At 45.3% G+C, this 13,093-nt stretch overlaps 1 protein-coding gene across 5 annotated transcripts in view; it reads right to left on the minus strand.

Annotated features, from left to right (window-relative positions):
* Window positions 1-13,093, minus strand: part of HERC2 (HECT and RLD domain containing E3 ubiquitin protein ligase 2) — a 230,127-nt gene that overhangs the window by 175,424 nt on the left and 41,610 nt on the right. For all 5 annotated transcript variants that reach the window (XM_060302596.2, XM_030840360.2, XM_060302595.2 and 2 more), the window contains exons 6-15: window positions 11,142-11,242; window positions 10,496-10,652; window positions 9,938-10,048; window positions 9,221-9,392; window positions 7,323-7,496; window positions 5,471-5,659; window positions 4,760-4,911; window positions 2,572-2,729; window positions 2,369-2,482; window positions 543-794 (exon numbers count right to left, since the gene is read on the minus strand). In XM_060302596.2, coding sequence (XP_060158579.1) covers window positions 543-794; window positions 2,369-2,482; window positions 2,572-2,729; window positions 4,760-4,911; window positions 5,471-5,659; window positions 7,323-7,496; window positions 9,221-9,392; window positions 9,938-10,048; window positions 10,496-10,652; window positions 11,142-11,242 — 1,580 coding nt within the window. The remainder of the gene's footprint in view (window positions 1-542; window positions 795-2,368; window positions 2,483-2,571; window positions 2,730-4,759; window positions 4,912-5,470; window positions 5,660-7,322; window positions 7,497-9,220; window positions 9,393-9,937; window positions 10,049-10,495; window positions 10,653-11,141; window positions 11,243-13,093) is intronic.

Below are 13,093 nucleotides of genomic sequence, written 5' to 3' on the forward strand. Positions count from 1 at the left end.
ACCTGTAGAGCACACCTACACGCCTTGGCTCCCATTCCTCCCAGCTGCTGAGAATGCATGCTGGACACCCTTGAAACCAAACAAGAAGATTCATCCATAAAGGATAAGTTCAAACAAGACCACTCCAGGCTGACCCAACCCGATCTCCCTCTGTGCTCCCATAACACCACGCATATCCACAGCAAGCAGACGACCTCACCAAACGGAAGTTAATCTCACTGAGGCCAGCTGAATGAGTAATGAATGGGTACTTGCCACAAAAAAGAACTCTCCAATAAAAAAAAAACAAACAAAAAAAAAGAACTCTCCAACACCGGTAAAATTTAAGTTTCAAATTAAATTTGATGAAAATAATTCTAGGTCACTTTTTAATACAGACAAACCACTTTCCACTTATTATCTATACCTATCAAAATGTGGATAAAAGCTTCTAATGATGAGTCATTCACAGATGTCAGATAAAGAAAAATACCTGCAAACTTTAAAAGATTACTAAAGACAACTGCCTCAGATGGTTTTAAAAGTTTACATTTTGCACTCACCTTGCAATCCTTCCAAGAGTTTGGGATAACGAACATGTTCCTCTGTTCCATGCCCAAGTCTCTGGTTGTCACCTTTCCCCCATGAATAAACCTGGCCGTCTTTTGTCAAGGCAACAGAAAACTGACTTCCACATCGGACTTTGACAACATCCAAGTCTTGAAGCTTCTCAATCAGCTTTGGTGTTTTGCAGCCGTCACTACCACCTCTGCCCAATTTCCCATAGTCACCATCTCCCCAAGACCACACCTGACCTAAAAAATACAAGTTATTTGAGTAAAAATAACTGTACATCTAAAGAAAACTTCTAAATGTCTGCAAATAATCAATATAGCCAATAACACACAAAAATCTAGACCACTAATGTATATAGCTGACACTACACAGGTGGTTACTGACCAAATGAAATCTAGTTTCTATTCAGGTTGATAGAGAAGCAATTAAGAAATGGAAAGCTGAGTTTTCTTCTTGTTTTAACTGAATGAATAATAAAATCCTAACCCTTGCTAGTTTGGGCTCAATGATACTGCTTCCACTAATTACTAAACACAGAGCGAAAGCTCCACTGCTTCCATAAAACACAGCAACTGGGCCCATGGCCCACTGCACACCACTCTTGTTGTGTTGACCACAAGCCAAACGTACGATTCTATTTATTCCCAGTAACAGTTGTTAGCGTAATTTAATTAAATATTACATAAGGGGATAAAATTAAGTTGCTCTCTGTGGGAGAGCAAGGCTGAGAGGCTCCCAGCTAATCCTGACAGACCCCACGATTCGAAGGACAAACCCCCACAATACTGAAAGACAAATACAGTTTAAAAAACCAACATCAAGGGCTTCCCTGGTGGCACAATGCAGGGGACACGGGGTTTGATCCCTGGTCCGGGAAGATCCCACATGCCACGGAGCAACTAAGCCCGTGTACCACAACTACTGAGCCTGCGCTCTAGAGCCCGCGAGCCATAACTACTGAGCCCGCGTGCCTAGAGCCTGTGCTCCGCAACAAGAGAAGCCACCACAATGAGAAGCCCCCATGGCGCAACTAGAGAGAGCCTGCGCGCAGCAACAAAGACCCAACGCGGCCAAAAATAAATATAAATAAAATAAATTTATAAAAAAAGAAATCAACATCGGGAATTCCTAGCAGTCCAGTGGTTAGGACTCCACCCTCTCACTGCTGAGGGCCCGGGTTCAATCCCTGGTGGGGGAACTAAAATTCCACAAGCCGTGCAGTGCTGGGTGGGGGGGGAGGGGGAGGAATCAACATCAAACTTGATAAATGTAACCTCAAAAAGTGTCAAATGAGTACAATCGCAGTAATGAACACAAATATAAAACTGAAATTAAAAACAAGTATCATACTGTGAATACACAAAGACTAAGCAGGATTTACCACAGGGAATCAAGGGTGGCTGAACATTAGGAAATATAATCACAATAATCAGAAACGACTTAAAACGTCAATTATTCCATTTATTTTCATTTCTCTGTTAAAAAGTAAAATGCCCAACCAGGAAGGATGGTAGCTCTCTGGCCCTGGGTAACAGAAGTTACAAGTCCCATAACTTCTCTACCTCTCCTGAAGACACTGAGGTGCACACTTAAAGACTCCAGGGACTTCCCTGGCGGTCCAGTGGTTAGGACTCTGCGCTTCAACTGCAGGAGACCCAGGTTCAACCCCTAGTCAGGGAACTATGATCCCACAAGGCGTGTGGCACAGCCCAAAAAAAAAAAAAAGAAAAGAAAGACTCCAAAGCTCATTCCCTCTAGGAGAGCGGCCCTCCTCATCCTGAGAGCCTGTCCAGGGCAGCAGTGCCCCACATACCATTCTCCGTCACAGCCAGCGTTTGAGCATCACCACTCCCACATGCCACGTCAATGACCTTCAGCCCTTTGAGCCCAGCTACCAGCATCGGAATGGCCTCGTCTTCACTGGAGCCTTCAAAAAGATAGGACCACTGTTACTGCAAGTCCCTCAGAAGAGGCAGCCTCATGCTGCATGCTCCAGCTGACTCAGAGCAGACATACCGTGGCCCAGTCGCCCATAGTTCCCCCGGCCCCAGGTGTACAGCTCGCCCTCGGCAGTGATGGCCGCGCTGTATGTGCTCCCACACGCAATGTGCACCACATGCTTCCCGGCCTGCTTTCCTGAGAAGGCAGAGATCACCTTAGGCTCCTCAAGAGGCCTGTGGAGAGAAGAGGAACAAACGTGAATGGCCTTCTGAGACCTTCCTATTAGTGACACTACTGGGAATAAACTATCAGAGCGTCAAAAGACACTTTCACCTTTCAGGTGCCTTATGAAATAATTAAGAAATACAGAATTCAAACACATACCACCTCCATGATTCTTTGTTAAGTGGGCACCTAATGCCAAGCATGGCATCCAGCAGACTATCACAACAGTGTCTGTTAAAGACAAAGGTGATCAAGTCCATGGCAGCTGTGGTCACAGTGGTCTGAACGGTGGCCTATCCACAGACAGCACTCAGCAACAGGGAAAGATGAAGCTCACTGACAGAGCCAGAAACAGAATACTACCAAGTGGCAGAGGGCAGGTCAGTGGCCACCAGGAGCTGGAAGTGGGGAGCAGGGGTTGGCTGCAAAAGGGTCCAAAGAAAGGGGGAGGGGGATAGGAGTGGGTAATGGAACTGCTCCGTGCCTCATTTATGGTGGCTCCCAGCTGCAGGCATTTGTGAAGCTCAACAGACTGTGTAAGGGAAGCTGATGAATTTGTAAATCTCCTTACACATGGTTGAAATTTATACGTATTTGTTAAACAAATGAGAAGAAATGATGCAGCAAGGTTTACTAATCGCACTGCAATCTATATTTTACAAATGAAAAGTCAGAAACAGCAAGGATGAACTGGGCAGAAGAGTCTCCTTAGTTGATTCTTCACCTTCAAAATTAGCAAAATGCCCGATGCTTATAATCTAAAATATGTCTGATGTGATTGGTAACACCCACTCTAGCCTCTCCAAAGACATAGTTTGCTCACTTTGTGACCCACTTCTCTGCAAAATAAACAAACACAGAGGCAGGGGCACACACGGGAAGGGGGACAATGACTCTACTCTGGTACCACTTCCCCCTTCTTCCATTCAGCTCAAGTCTCAACACCCCCACCACACACACCAAAGTTCCTCTGCAACTCCTGCCCTTCGTACTGGTCTCCTTTCCTTCCCTCAACTCCTCGAGTAATGGACAAGTTAGTCAACCCAGCACTTAACTTCAACTGAGTATTATTTTATTACAACATATTTTATGCATACTAATTATATATAACATAAAAAAAGTAAAAAGACTAATGCCTCCATCCTGTAGCTCAACCCTTTCAAATCCTGTGTGCTCCATGCTAATCCTGCCCCCCCTGCTAACCTGAGAGTAACAATTCTAAGTTCTGTACTTATCGCTCCTTTTTTTCACTATCATTTTACCACATTTGTCTGAGTCCCCTACAACACTGTCCAGTCTGGAATATCAAGTCTGCTGAATGCTAACACCCAGTATGCATGACTCTTTCTTCACGGTTTGGGATCCTTCCTGGTGGATGTCCACCTCCACCCCAGTAAGAACGGGGCAGTCTCCTCTCGACTGCTGCTGCCCACTCCCTACTCACGGCTCTGACCACTTTGAAATGGGGCTGCATCTTCAATTTCAGCCTAAGGCTCCACTCACAACGGCAACATACAAAAGGGCTCCTCTGATTCTGAGGCAGCCATCAGAACTCTTTCTTTTCACAAGCCTGCATTGAGAACAACCATTCTGTTTTATTTCTTGGTCTCTTACGATAATCGAAAGCTTCCGCAAAATAAGGTATTAGGAAACTCTTGATTTTATTAGCTGGGAAAACGACAGTATGGCTCAAGGAAATGAGGACCTCATCTGACAGAGATGTGTGGAGACTGTAAATGAAGGAAGAGCGTGGGATTTGGTTTAGGAAACCCCACGGTGAGGGTGCGGCGTGGGCAGCTAACAACAGGAGTAGCAAAAGCTGGGGGAGAGGAACACGAAGGCCAGCTGCCATCACTCCCTGTGCTGGGGGCACGGCTGCCCAGGGCCACCAGAGCGCCGATCCCCCTCGGCAGCCCTCTCCGTCCTAGCCCTACATGTCTGAGCAGCTGCAAAACACCTCACCACACTTTTCTTTTCCACCCTATTTTGGTTACAGCAGCACAAGAGTGTGTCAGTTACAGGAATAGGCTGTACATACACTGTGTCCCCGTGGCCTAGACGTCCACCATCCCCACAGCCCCAGGAATACACCTCTCCGGTGGCTGCCAAGGCCAGGTAGTGGTGACCGTCCGAATGGGCAGCAATTTTTACAATGTTTCTGGAGGCAAGACCCTGGACCAGCTGTGGAGCCTAAAAAGGTAAAAATAGGAAGAAAATTGGTAAGCAGTCCAAGGATAAAGAAAACAGCATGACTCGCCTCAACCCTGTACCTTATGTTGACAAACTCCTCTCGAACTGAAAGAACGTGAGCCTCTGGTGGTTGCCAGGCCACCTGTCCAGTCACCCTGCCCAGCACCAACAGAAGAGCACCAGGCGGGCGGCCTCCACGTGCTCAGAGGTGAAGAGCTCCTTCCTTTAACAGGAACGTGCCCAATCTGCCACCAACCCCACGACTGCCTCATTTGTTACTACCTTCCTGGCCCCCAAAGTGAAATGACGTTACAGTTTACAAATGGGAATAACCGCTGGCAATAAATGGCGCTGTAAGGAGTTCCTGAGCTTAAAAACTGAGAAATTCTGCCCCCAAAATCTTGACAATAATGATCACAATTAAAATTTTTAAACACAACTAATAATATACAATGAGCAGGTGCTTATAAATCTTCAGAAGTCAACCGACAGAAAGAAAGACAAGATCCACAGCACCCACAGCAAAGGGGCCCCTCCACCAACCCGCCCCAGCACCTACCAGCGTGTCACTGTTGTAGGCCTGCGTGTACACACGGCCATTCCTCGACAAGATCAAGAAGCGCTTCTCTGCACAGGCGATCTGTGTGACCCCCAGGTTGGCAAGGCCTTCACACTGAATTGGACCGATCACATTGGCATAGTATTTCCATCCTATTAACCCCCATCCTATGACCTCTTGCAATGATCCCTGTCAGACAACAACGTAAGGAAACATTTTCTTTATATCAGCAAGAAAATTCTTTCTTAGACAAAAAAAAGAATAATTCATGCAAGGAGTAACAATGAGATACAGTAAGATAAAAATAAAGGAAGTAAAGAAGACACTGATTCACAACATCAAAATAACTCAGAATACCCCATATGGCCTCAGTTAGCAGGTAAGATGAAGTAACTGAACAGGTTTCTTTTCCACAGCATTTCATTTTAACAGAGCCCATTAAAAAGTAGTACAAGTAGACCTGAAACATATTTTAAAATGCTCAAACCATATCAGGTTACCACTTCGCCGTTACAGGCAGGGACCCGAAGGCCTAAGCACAAGTCTAGGAGACAAGTGTCCCTGGCTGTTGGTGGGAGTGAGAGGAATGAAGCCACGTGAGAGCAATTCGGGGATAATCAGCTCACGTGTCCACCACATCGGGTACATCACCACTGCAGACGCGTGCTCACACATAGAGGAACAAAGGTAGAGGGTAGCCATCGCAGCATTACCTGAGTAGCAAGCTTCTGGCAACACAAGTGTCCACCAATAGGAGACATTTTAAAAAATCATGATACGTCCACATGTGGAACACTAAGTTTCTTTTAAAAATAAAGAGAGAAGCTCTGCTTACTTATACAGAGAGCTCTTCAGTAGTCGGCTTAGTGAAAAAACAAGCTACAGAAGTGATATAATACAATACTGCTGAGAGAACTGAAAGGATGCATAAGGGACCAGAAGCATGAGAGGCAAAGGTGGGGAAAGAGGGCGAGGAGGCAGTGGGAGAGGAAGTGACAGGGTGTCTCTGCATTTAGTTTTCATTGTTGAACCATAGGAATGTATTACTTATCTGGAAAACATAAATACCTGCAAAATAAAATAAATACTCCTCGTATTAAACACTAAAAGTTAGAAGGAATTCCCTGGTGGTCCAGTGGATAGGACTCTGCGCTCTCATTGCCGGGGACCAGCTTCAATCCCTGGTCAGGGAACTAAGATCCCACAAGCCACATGGCTCAGCCAAAGGAAAAAAGCATTAAAAATTAGAAAAATCTGCAGTTTGCTGTACAGCAGAAACTAACACAACATTGTAAATCAACTAGAGTCCAATAAAAATTAATTTAATAAATAAATAAAAGTACTTATGCTGCCAAAACAAAGAAAACCGTTAGAAGAATCTGGATTCAAAACCAGGATTCTTCTGCGTGACCTTGGCAAGGTTCGGTACCACTCCAAACGGCAGCCTTCTCATCGACACAATGGGGCAGCACAGTGATGGTCGGGTGCGTCTGTGTGAGGTCCTCCGTAGGCCTGCACGAGCAGGCCCCCACACACCCAGCTTAGTGTCAGACACGTCGCTACCTTTCTCCTGAGGAAGACAGCGTGGCGTGTGGCTGTGGGAAGGCAGGAGAGCGCTCTAGGGACGTGCCCCTGAATCTGGAACCTGGGACACGGGGTGGGTCCTGAACCGCTGTGTGCCTCGGCCTGCTCATCGCCCACTGTGACCGCTAACGACGCCTTAAAGCGTATACATGTTTAAAAGCTGAAAGCCAAATCCACCCCAACAGCAGAGAAAGTGAGTCTCCACACAGGTACAGAATGAGAACCTAGGAACATACACACAGAGAATAAACACTGCTCTCGCACTGACCTTATGAGAGGTCGGAGAGCTACAGAGAGGTGGCATACAGGGGGCGGCCAGGCGGTCCAGGTGGGCCATGACAACAACCGCAGTCTGTCGTAAGTCTATGGCAAGCTCGCTGTCTCGCGGAAGAGTGAGGTACCTCAGGAAGCTCTCATTGGGGCTCAGAGGGCCAGACAGAAGCTAGAGAAGAAAAGTAAAGAAACATCTTCAGAAACGGTGGGAAAAATTAAAGTAACACAGTTAGCCTTTAACCACTCTTTATATTTTGGTATTCACAGTTAGACATTATCTGTAAACCTGCCCCTTTCTGGCTATCAAGTAAGAAGTGTTGCTGACGCATTGAGATCTATACACGCACCGCACACAGTGGTGCCCACACATCCGCACATCCGTCACCTGTGTGCCAACTCCACACAGGTAAATGACACAGCCCGACCGTCCTCAGGTTCACTACCCCAAGGACCCTCGAAAGAACTCAGAGCAATCTTCCTGGGAACAAAGCACTGTACCTCAACCTGGCTTTGAAAACTGAAAACAAAAACCACTTACTTTAATCTAAATGCTGCCCACTCATCAGAAAACCTAATTTTATTTGCACATTAAGTAATAATTCTAATTCTTCTGAAGCCAGAATAGCTTTATTATCACTAAAGACTGCAAAGTGAAAGAATAATTAGGCTGAAACTTCATAACGGAATAGCTAAGTCTTTCCAGAAAAGACCTGCAAGATCAAACTTGTACCTCTAAAAAGCCACAGCCCCAGGGGTGTGGAGCTGGGCGGGCCCTGCCCTGCCACCAGCCTCAGCTTCCTGGGACTAAACACAGGGATGACTTACGTGACATTCTCTGCGTGGTGCCCCACATTCAGGAAGGGCCAACAAAGTGAGTCGCTATTTCCAACGCTCTTTTTCTAATATTTTTCTGAAAGTGTGCATTTCAGACTTGGCTCCACGCTGCCAACGCAGCTGTTGCTGGCTAATGGAGGTGCCGTCCATAAACAGCACATGGAGGAGGACAGAGCGGGAAGAGAAGATTTGCCTGGGCCCTGGAAGGGTCAACACCAACCCACAGTAACTGCCCTCCACGCAGACAGAGTGAGGTATCGTGGCAGAACAGCTCCTCTGAACCAGACGCGCGCTCCCTCCCACGCCAGCCGAGCCTCGCTCCTGCACTGTGGCCCCATGTCATCACCGCAGGCACCGTAAGAACGCACTCTTTCTGAATATCATCAGGATTTTTACCCATCTTCATGCCGCTACTAACTCAATTAGCCCCATCACAGCCAAACCACAACACGACTGGCTGCCGGGAACACAAAAGCGCTAAACGCACAAAAGGCTCAGGGGCTCCAGCGTAGCAGAAAGAAAACTGCATGGCCAGCAAGGCAGCAGATGGATCTCTGTAAAAGCACAAGCTGATATTTGTTAAGAAACATGGTCCTAATACACACAATCCAAAATGAACACAAAGGGCCAGGGTCTACAAAACACAGCTGGCTCTGGTCACTCCTTAGTTGCTGCAAAGAATCCGAATGTGATCATGCGATAGTTCTGCTGTATCAACTGTGACCTACACAATGACCTGCCATAGCCAATCCCACACCTGACTCACTATTTGCTTCGTTTTTTTTCTTTATTTTTGGTCATACCGCGCAGCTTGCAGGATCTTAATTCCCCAACCAGGGATTGAACCCGTGCCCCCTGCAGTGGAAGTACGGAGTCTTAACCACTGGACGACCAGGGAAGTCTCTGATTCACTGTTTTAATGGCCAAAACCACTCTCCCCCCAGAAGCAACTACCACCACAGATAATGTGCTCTGGTCTTGTGTATAAAAGGCTAACTCCTTTAGGATAAGTGAAATGAAGAGAGCTACTTAAGTGCAAAGTCTCGTGACGATACCTACATGAGTGTCACCTTCTGTATGGGGGGCATCTTTACTGCACATGATGCTCTGGAACCTTTGCAGCAAAGGAAGAAGGGGGGCGCTGGTACCCTGGGCAGACCGCTCATTGTCAGTTTCCTGTGTCCCACTGTCCCACAATTGAAGCAGCAACAGGATAGCAGATAACATTTGGCTGGAAGAGAAATTATCTTTATTCTCTAGTAAAAATTTTAACATTTTTTGCCATGGTCTGTAAAAAATTAAAGCAGACAGCTAAATAAAACTGAAGAAATACTTTAGATTTGAAAGGAAACTAAAACAAGGCCCTGAAAACAATTCTTGGCAGTAAAATCCCTAAATCAATGCCAAGATTTTAGCACAAGACATCTACCTTCTGTGGATGAGAAACATAAAACCAGTTAAGAAGCTCAAATAGCACTTTCTACAGGGAATTTCTAGGACCTTAAATTAATGGAATAAAAATAACTATTTGAAGAAAATTAAGAGAGAGAGGGAAAAGAAATAACAGTTCCTAAACTACTAGAAAGTTGAACACAAAAAAGGAAGTGAAGAAAACTTAAGTGTACCCAGGTCTGAAAATAGAGGGTCTGGGACATGGTTCTTTGATCACAGACCACCACACATTTCCTACAGTCACAAACAGTTCAATGAAATGCAACAGCTGCTCAGATACACAGGCATCTCCCTACAGCACTCCCAACCTATAGCACCCCTCACCTCAGCGTGCCTCTCTGCACAGCCAGCTCTAACAGGATGGCCAGGGCCAGGTGCTGGTCCTGCAGGGGGATACTTCCTGGCCCTTTGGTACCAGGCGTTCCATGAACATCCCTGAAATGACAGCAGAGGATGCAGGGACAAAGTAACAACAGACCTTAAAGACAGCATACTTAAAACAAGCATGTTGTTAATGTTAAATTAAGTACCTTCCCTTTCCCATGGAGAAATATATTTTTAATATTTAGAATCAGGTTTCTGAGACTTGCTTACTCAAATTTAATCAGAGATTCTAAAGCATACAATTAACCTGTAAAGATAAGTTTTTATTAAAAGTATTAATTCAGATACTATATGATGATTACATTAGAAGACATATTCCAAGTTGCTGTAGCATAAAACTACTTGTATCATTATTCAAATGATGAGCCTGAGGGTACGCTGGAAACACTCCAGAAACCAACCTACTAAATTTCTTAGCTCTAAAGAGAAGAAGGTGAGACGAGACTGCAAAGCATGCTGGAACCGTTCACACAGTAAAATGTGAGAAGAAGAACTCACCCGGTCACGACGGACCTGAGGAAGCGGGTTGCTCTTTCTACCACCTCCAGCCACACAGAGGACACTGTGCTCTCATCAAAGAGCGAGGCCTCAGGCAGGGCTCTCAGGGCGTCCAGGGATTCCTGCAACAGCTCGCTGCAGAGGTCCGCGTCCTCCCCTGGGCACACACAAGGCAGATGACGCCACCCGTACCCGGGCAGCACACAGACAGAGTTCTCCCCACTCTCCCAGGCAGGTCTCCTACCCCCAGAGTGAGAGGATGCCACTGGCAGGTTTTCAATCTCTCACTTTCCTCTCAATGAGATACCGCAAGAACTCAGAGACTAACACTGAACAGTTGCTCCAACGTCAATTCTTTATTGTATGACTCTCATGTGAGCAATTCTAATTTCTGGTTCTCCTAGAAAATAAATCAGTACAGAGGCACTGCGGTGGTTCACCTGGGATGTATGTGCATACGCACCTTTTTTCTTAGAAGCACAGGCCTGCAAAGTCAAACAGACTGTGAAGCCTCTCATTTTACAAACAAGGAAAATGAGGCCTAGAGAGCACATGGGATCAACCCAGGGGCACGTGGTGGCAGAAGTGAGGAAAGAACCCACATCCCCTGATGTGGCAGGAAACAGAACACGCGGGGCACACGTACCTGACCGCCAGGCCCTGCGCAAGAACGCAAAGGCAAAGGAGAGAGCTGCTCGGGATCCAACTCTCGCAAGGCCTTCCACCCCTTTGCCTGTGGGCCGGGAACTGCGGACAACATACATGGGGGGGTGTGGGAATTGGTCAGTCAGAGGCATGTGCAAATTCTAAAATAAAATAAGTAATACGAAAGGATTTGTTCCAAAATGTGATCAATGGGTTTCTTTAGATAGCAGGATCACAAATGACTTTTAGTTTCACGCTTTAAATACTTTTATCAAATGTCCTTTGTAAAGGAAAAGTTTTCTCTTTGAGGGGAAAAAAAAAGACAGTTAAAAAGAATTTTAAATGACTTGCTAAAACACTCATGAAATAATCTCAGGGAATTAATATTATTAGTTGGGGGAAGACAGATGACAAACGAAATAAACAGATAAACATAAAAGGGGGATTCAATTTACAAAGTAAAGAAAAGGCAGGTGAGGGGTAAGGAGCACACAGAAAACAAGGCAGCAAGTGCCGACACTCAGCCCCAGGCCTGGGCATCCGCTCTGGCCCTCCCCCTGCCTAGGGCTATGTGGCTGCTAGGTCTGCAGGCCCCGTCATGTGCTCTTCTCCTTCACCCACACTCCCACCTACCTCAGCAGGTAACCCCGCCTGAATTTACTGCTTTTCATTCTCACGTGTTTTTTAAGCATTTTTCTACTTATACATGTTAATTTAACAAGACATGGTTTCATTTTGCACGTATTAAGAAGTTATACAAACCATAAAAATCATCCTTTTAAAAAAAACCTAGAATATAAAAATGTGTGTACAATATAAACTCAATCATACGTAGCAAGAAATTTTATTTTCAACTTTATACTGTTATGTATTTCTACTATATACTTCACTCTCCAAATTTACTCTAATTTGCTTTCATAATTAGGGAGAAATGTTATTTAAAATGGGCAATCATATAGAATGATCTCCCCAAGATACAATATCAAGTCAAATTAGCAGTGAGGAACGTGGGGACCCACAGAGGCAGCTGGTACGCGCACGTCTATGAATCCTGAACAGTGCAGGATACGTGCTTGGGGAGCTCTACGAGGAAACAACCCTCTAAGAAAGCTGTACCAGGAGAGGCATGAAGCTGGGGTTCCCCTCAGCCAATCGCGACCTCATCCACGGAGAAAGAGCCAAACAGTCCTAAATCTGTACCGTGTAAAAACTGCTAAATCTTCAACAAGTGGCTCTCCATTTTACAGCTATTTAAGAAAACAGAAATAGAAATAGCTTGGACCCACCCCCATCTACGCCAATCAACTATCCAACCCACAGCCAGTTCTACGAAAAAGGTAAAACCCACTACTATCCAAATAAGTCGAGAAATTAGGGAAAGATATCTACTAAAATTTAGGAGATAACACTACACATCTAACAGAATGGCTAAAATAAATAAGTGACAACACCACCAAATGCTGACGAGGATATGGAGAAATGGAACCACTCATACATGGCGGATGAGAACGTGAAATGGTACAGCTATTCCGGAATCAGTACGAAAATGTCTTACAAACCTAAACGTAAGACCCAGCAATTGCACCCTAGGCATTTATTCCAGAGAAATGAAACTTAAGTTCACACAAAAACCTGTACACAAATATTCACAGCAGCTTTATTCAAAATACTCAAAAATGATAAACAACTGAGATATCCTTCAAAGGTTGAGTGGTTAAACACAATGTGGTACATCCATACGTGGAATCCTGCTCAACAATGATGACACATTCACCTACTTGGAAGAATCTCAAAGGAATAATGCTGAGTGAAAAAGCCAACCTCAAAAGGTTACATAATAAACATGGAGAACAGGTTAATGGTTGCAGCTATAAAAAAGGGTCCTTGTCCTGTACCCTGTGGCAGTACTGACAGAAATCTACACCTGCGATAAAATCTCATGCATACACACAT

Source organism: Globicephala melas, chromosome 7, assembly GCF_963455315.2.
Source record: "Globicephala melas chromosome 7, mGloMel1.2, whole genome shotgun sequence".
NCBI lineage: Eukaryota > Metazoa > Chordata > Mammalia > Artiodactyla > Delphinidae > Globicephala > Globicephala melas.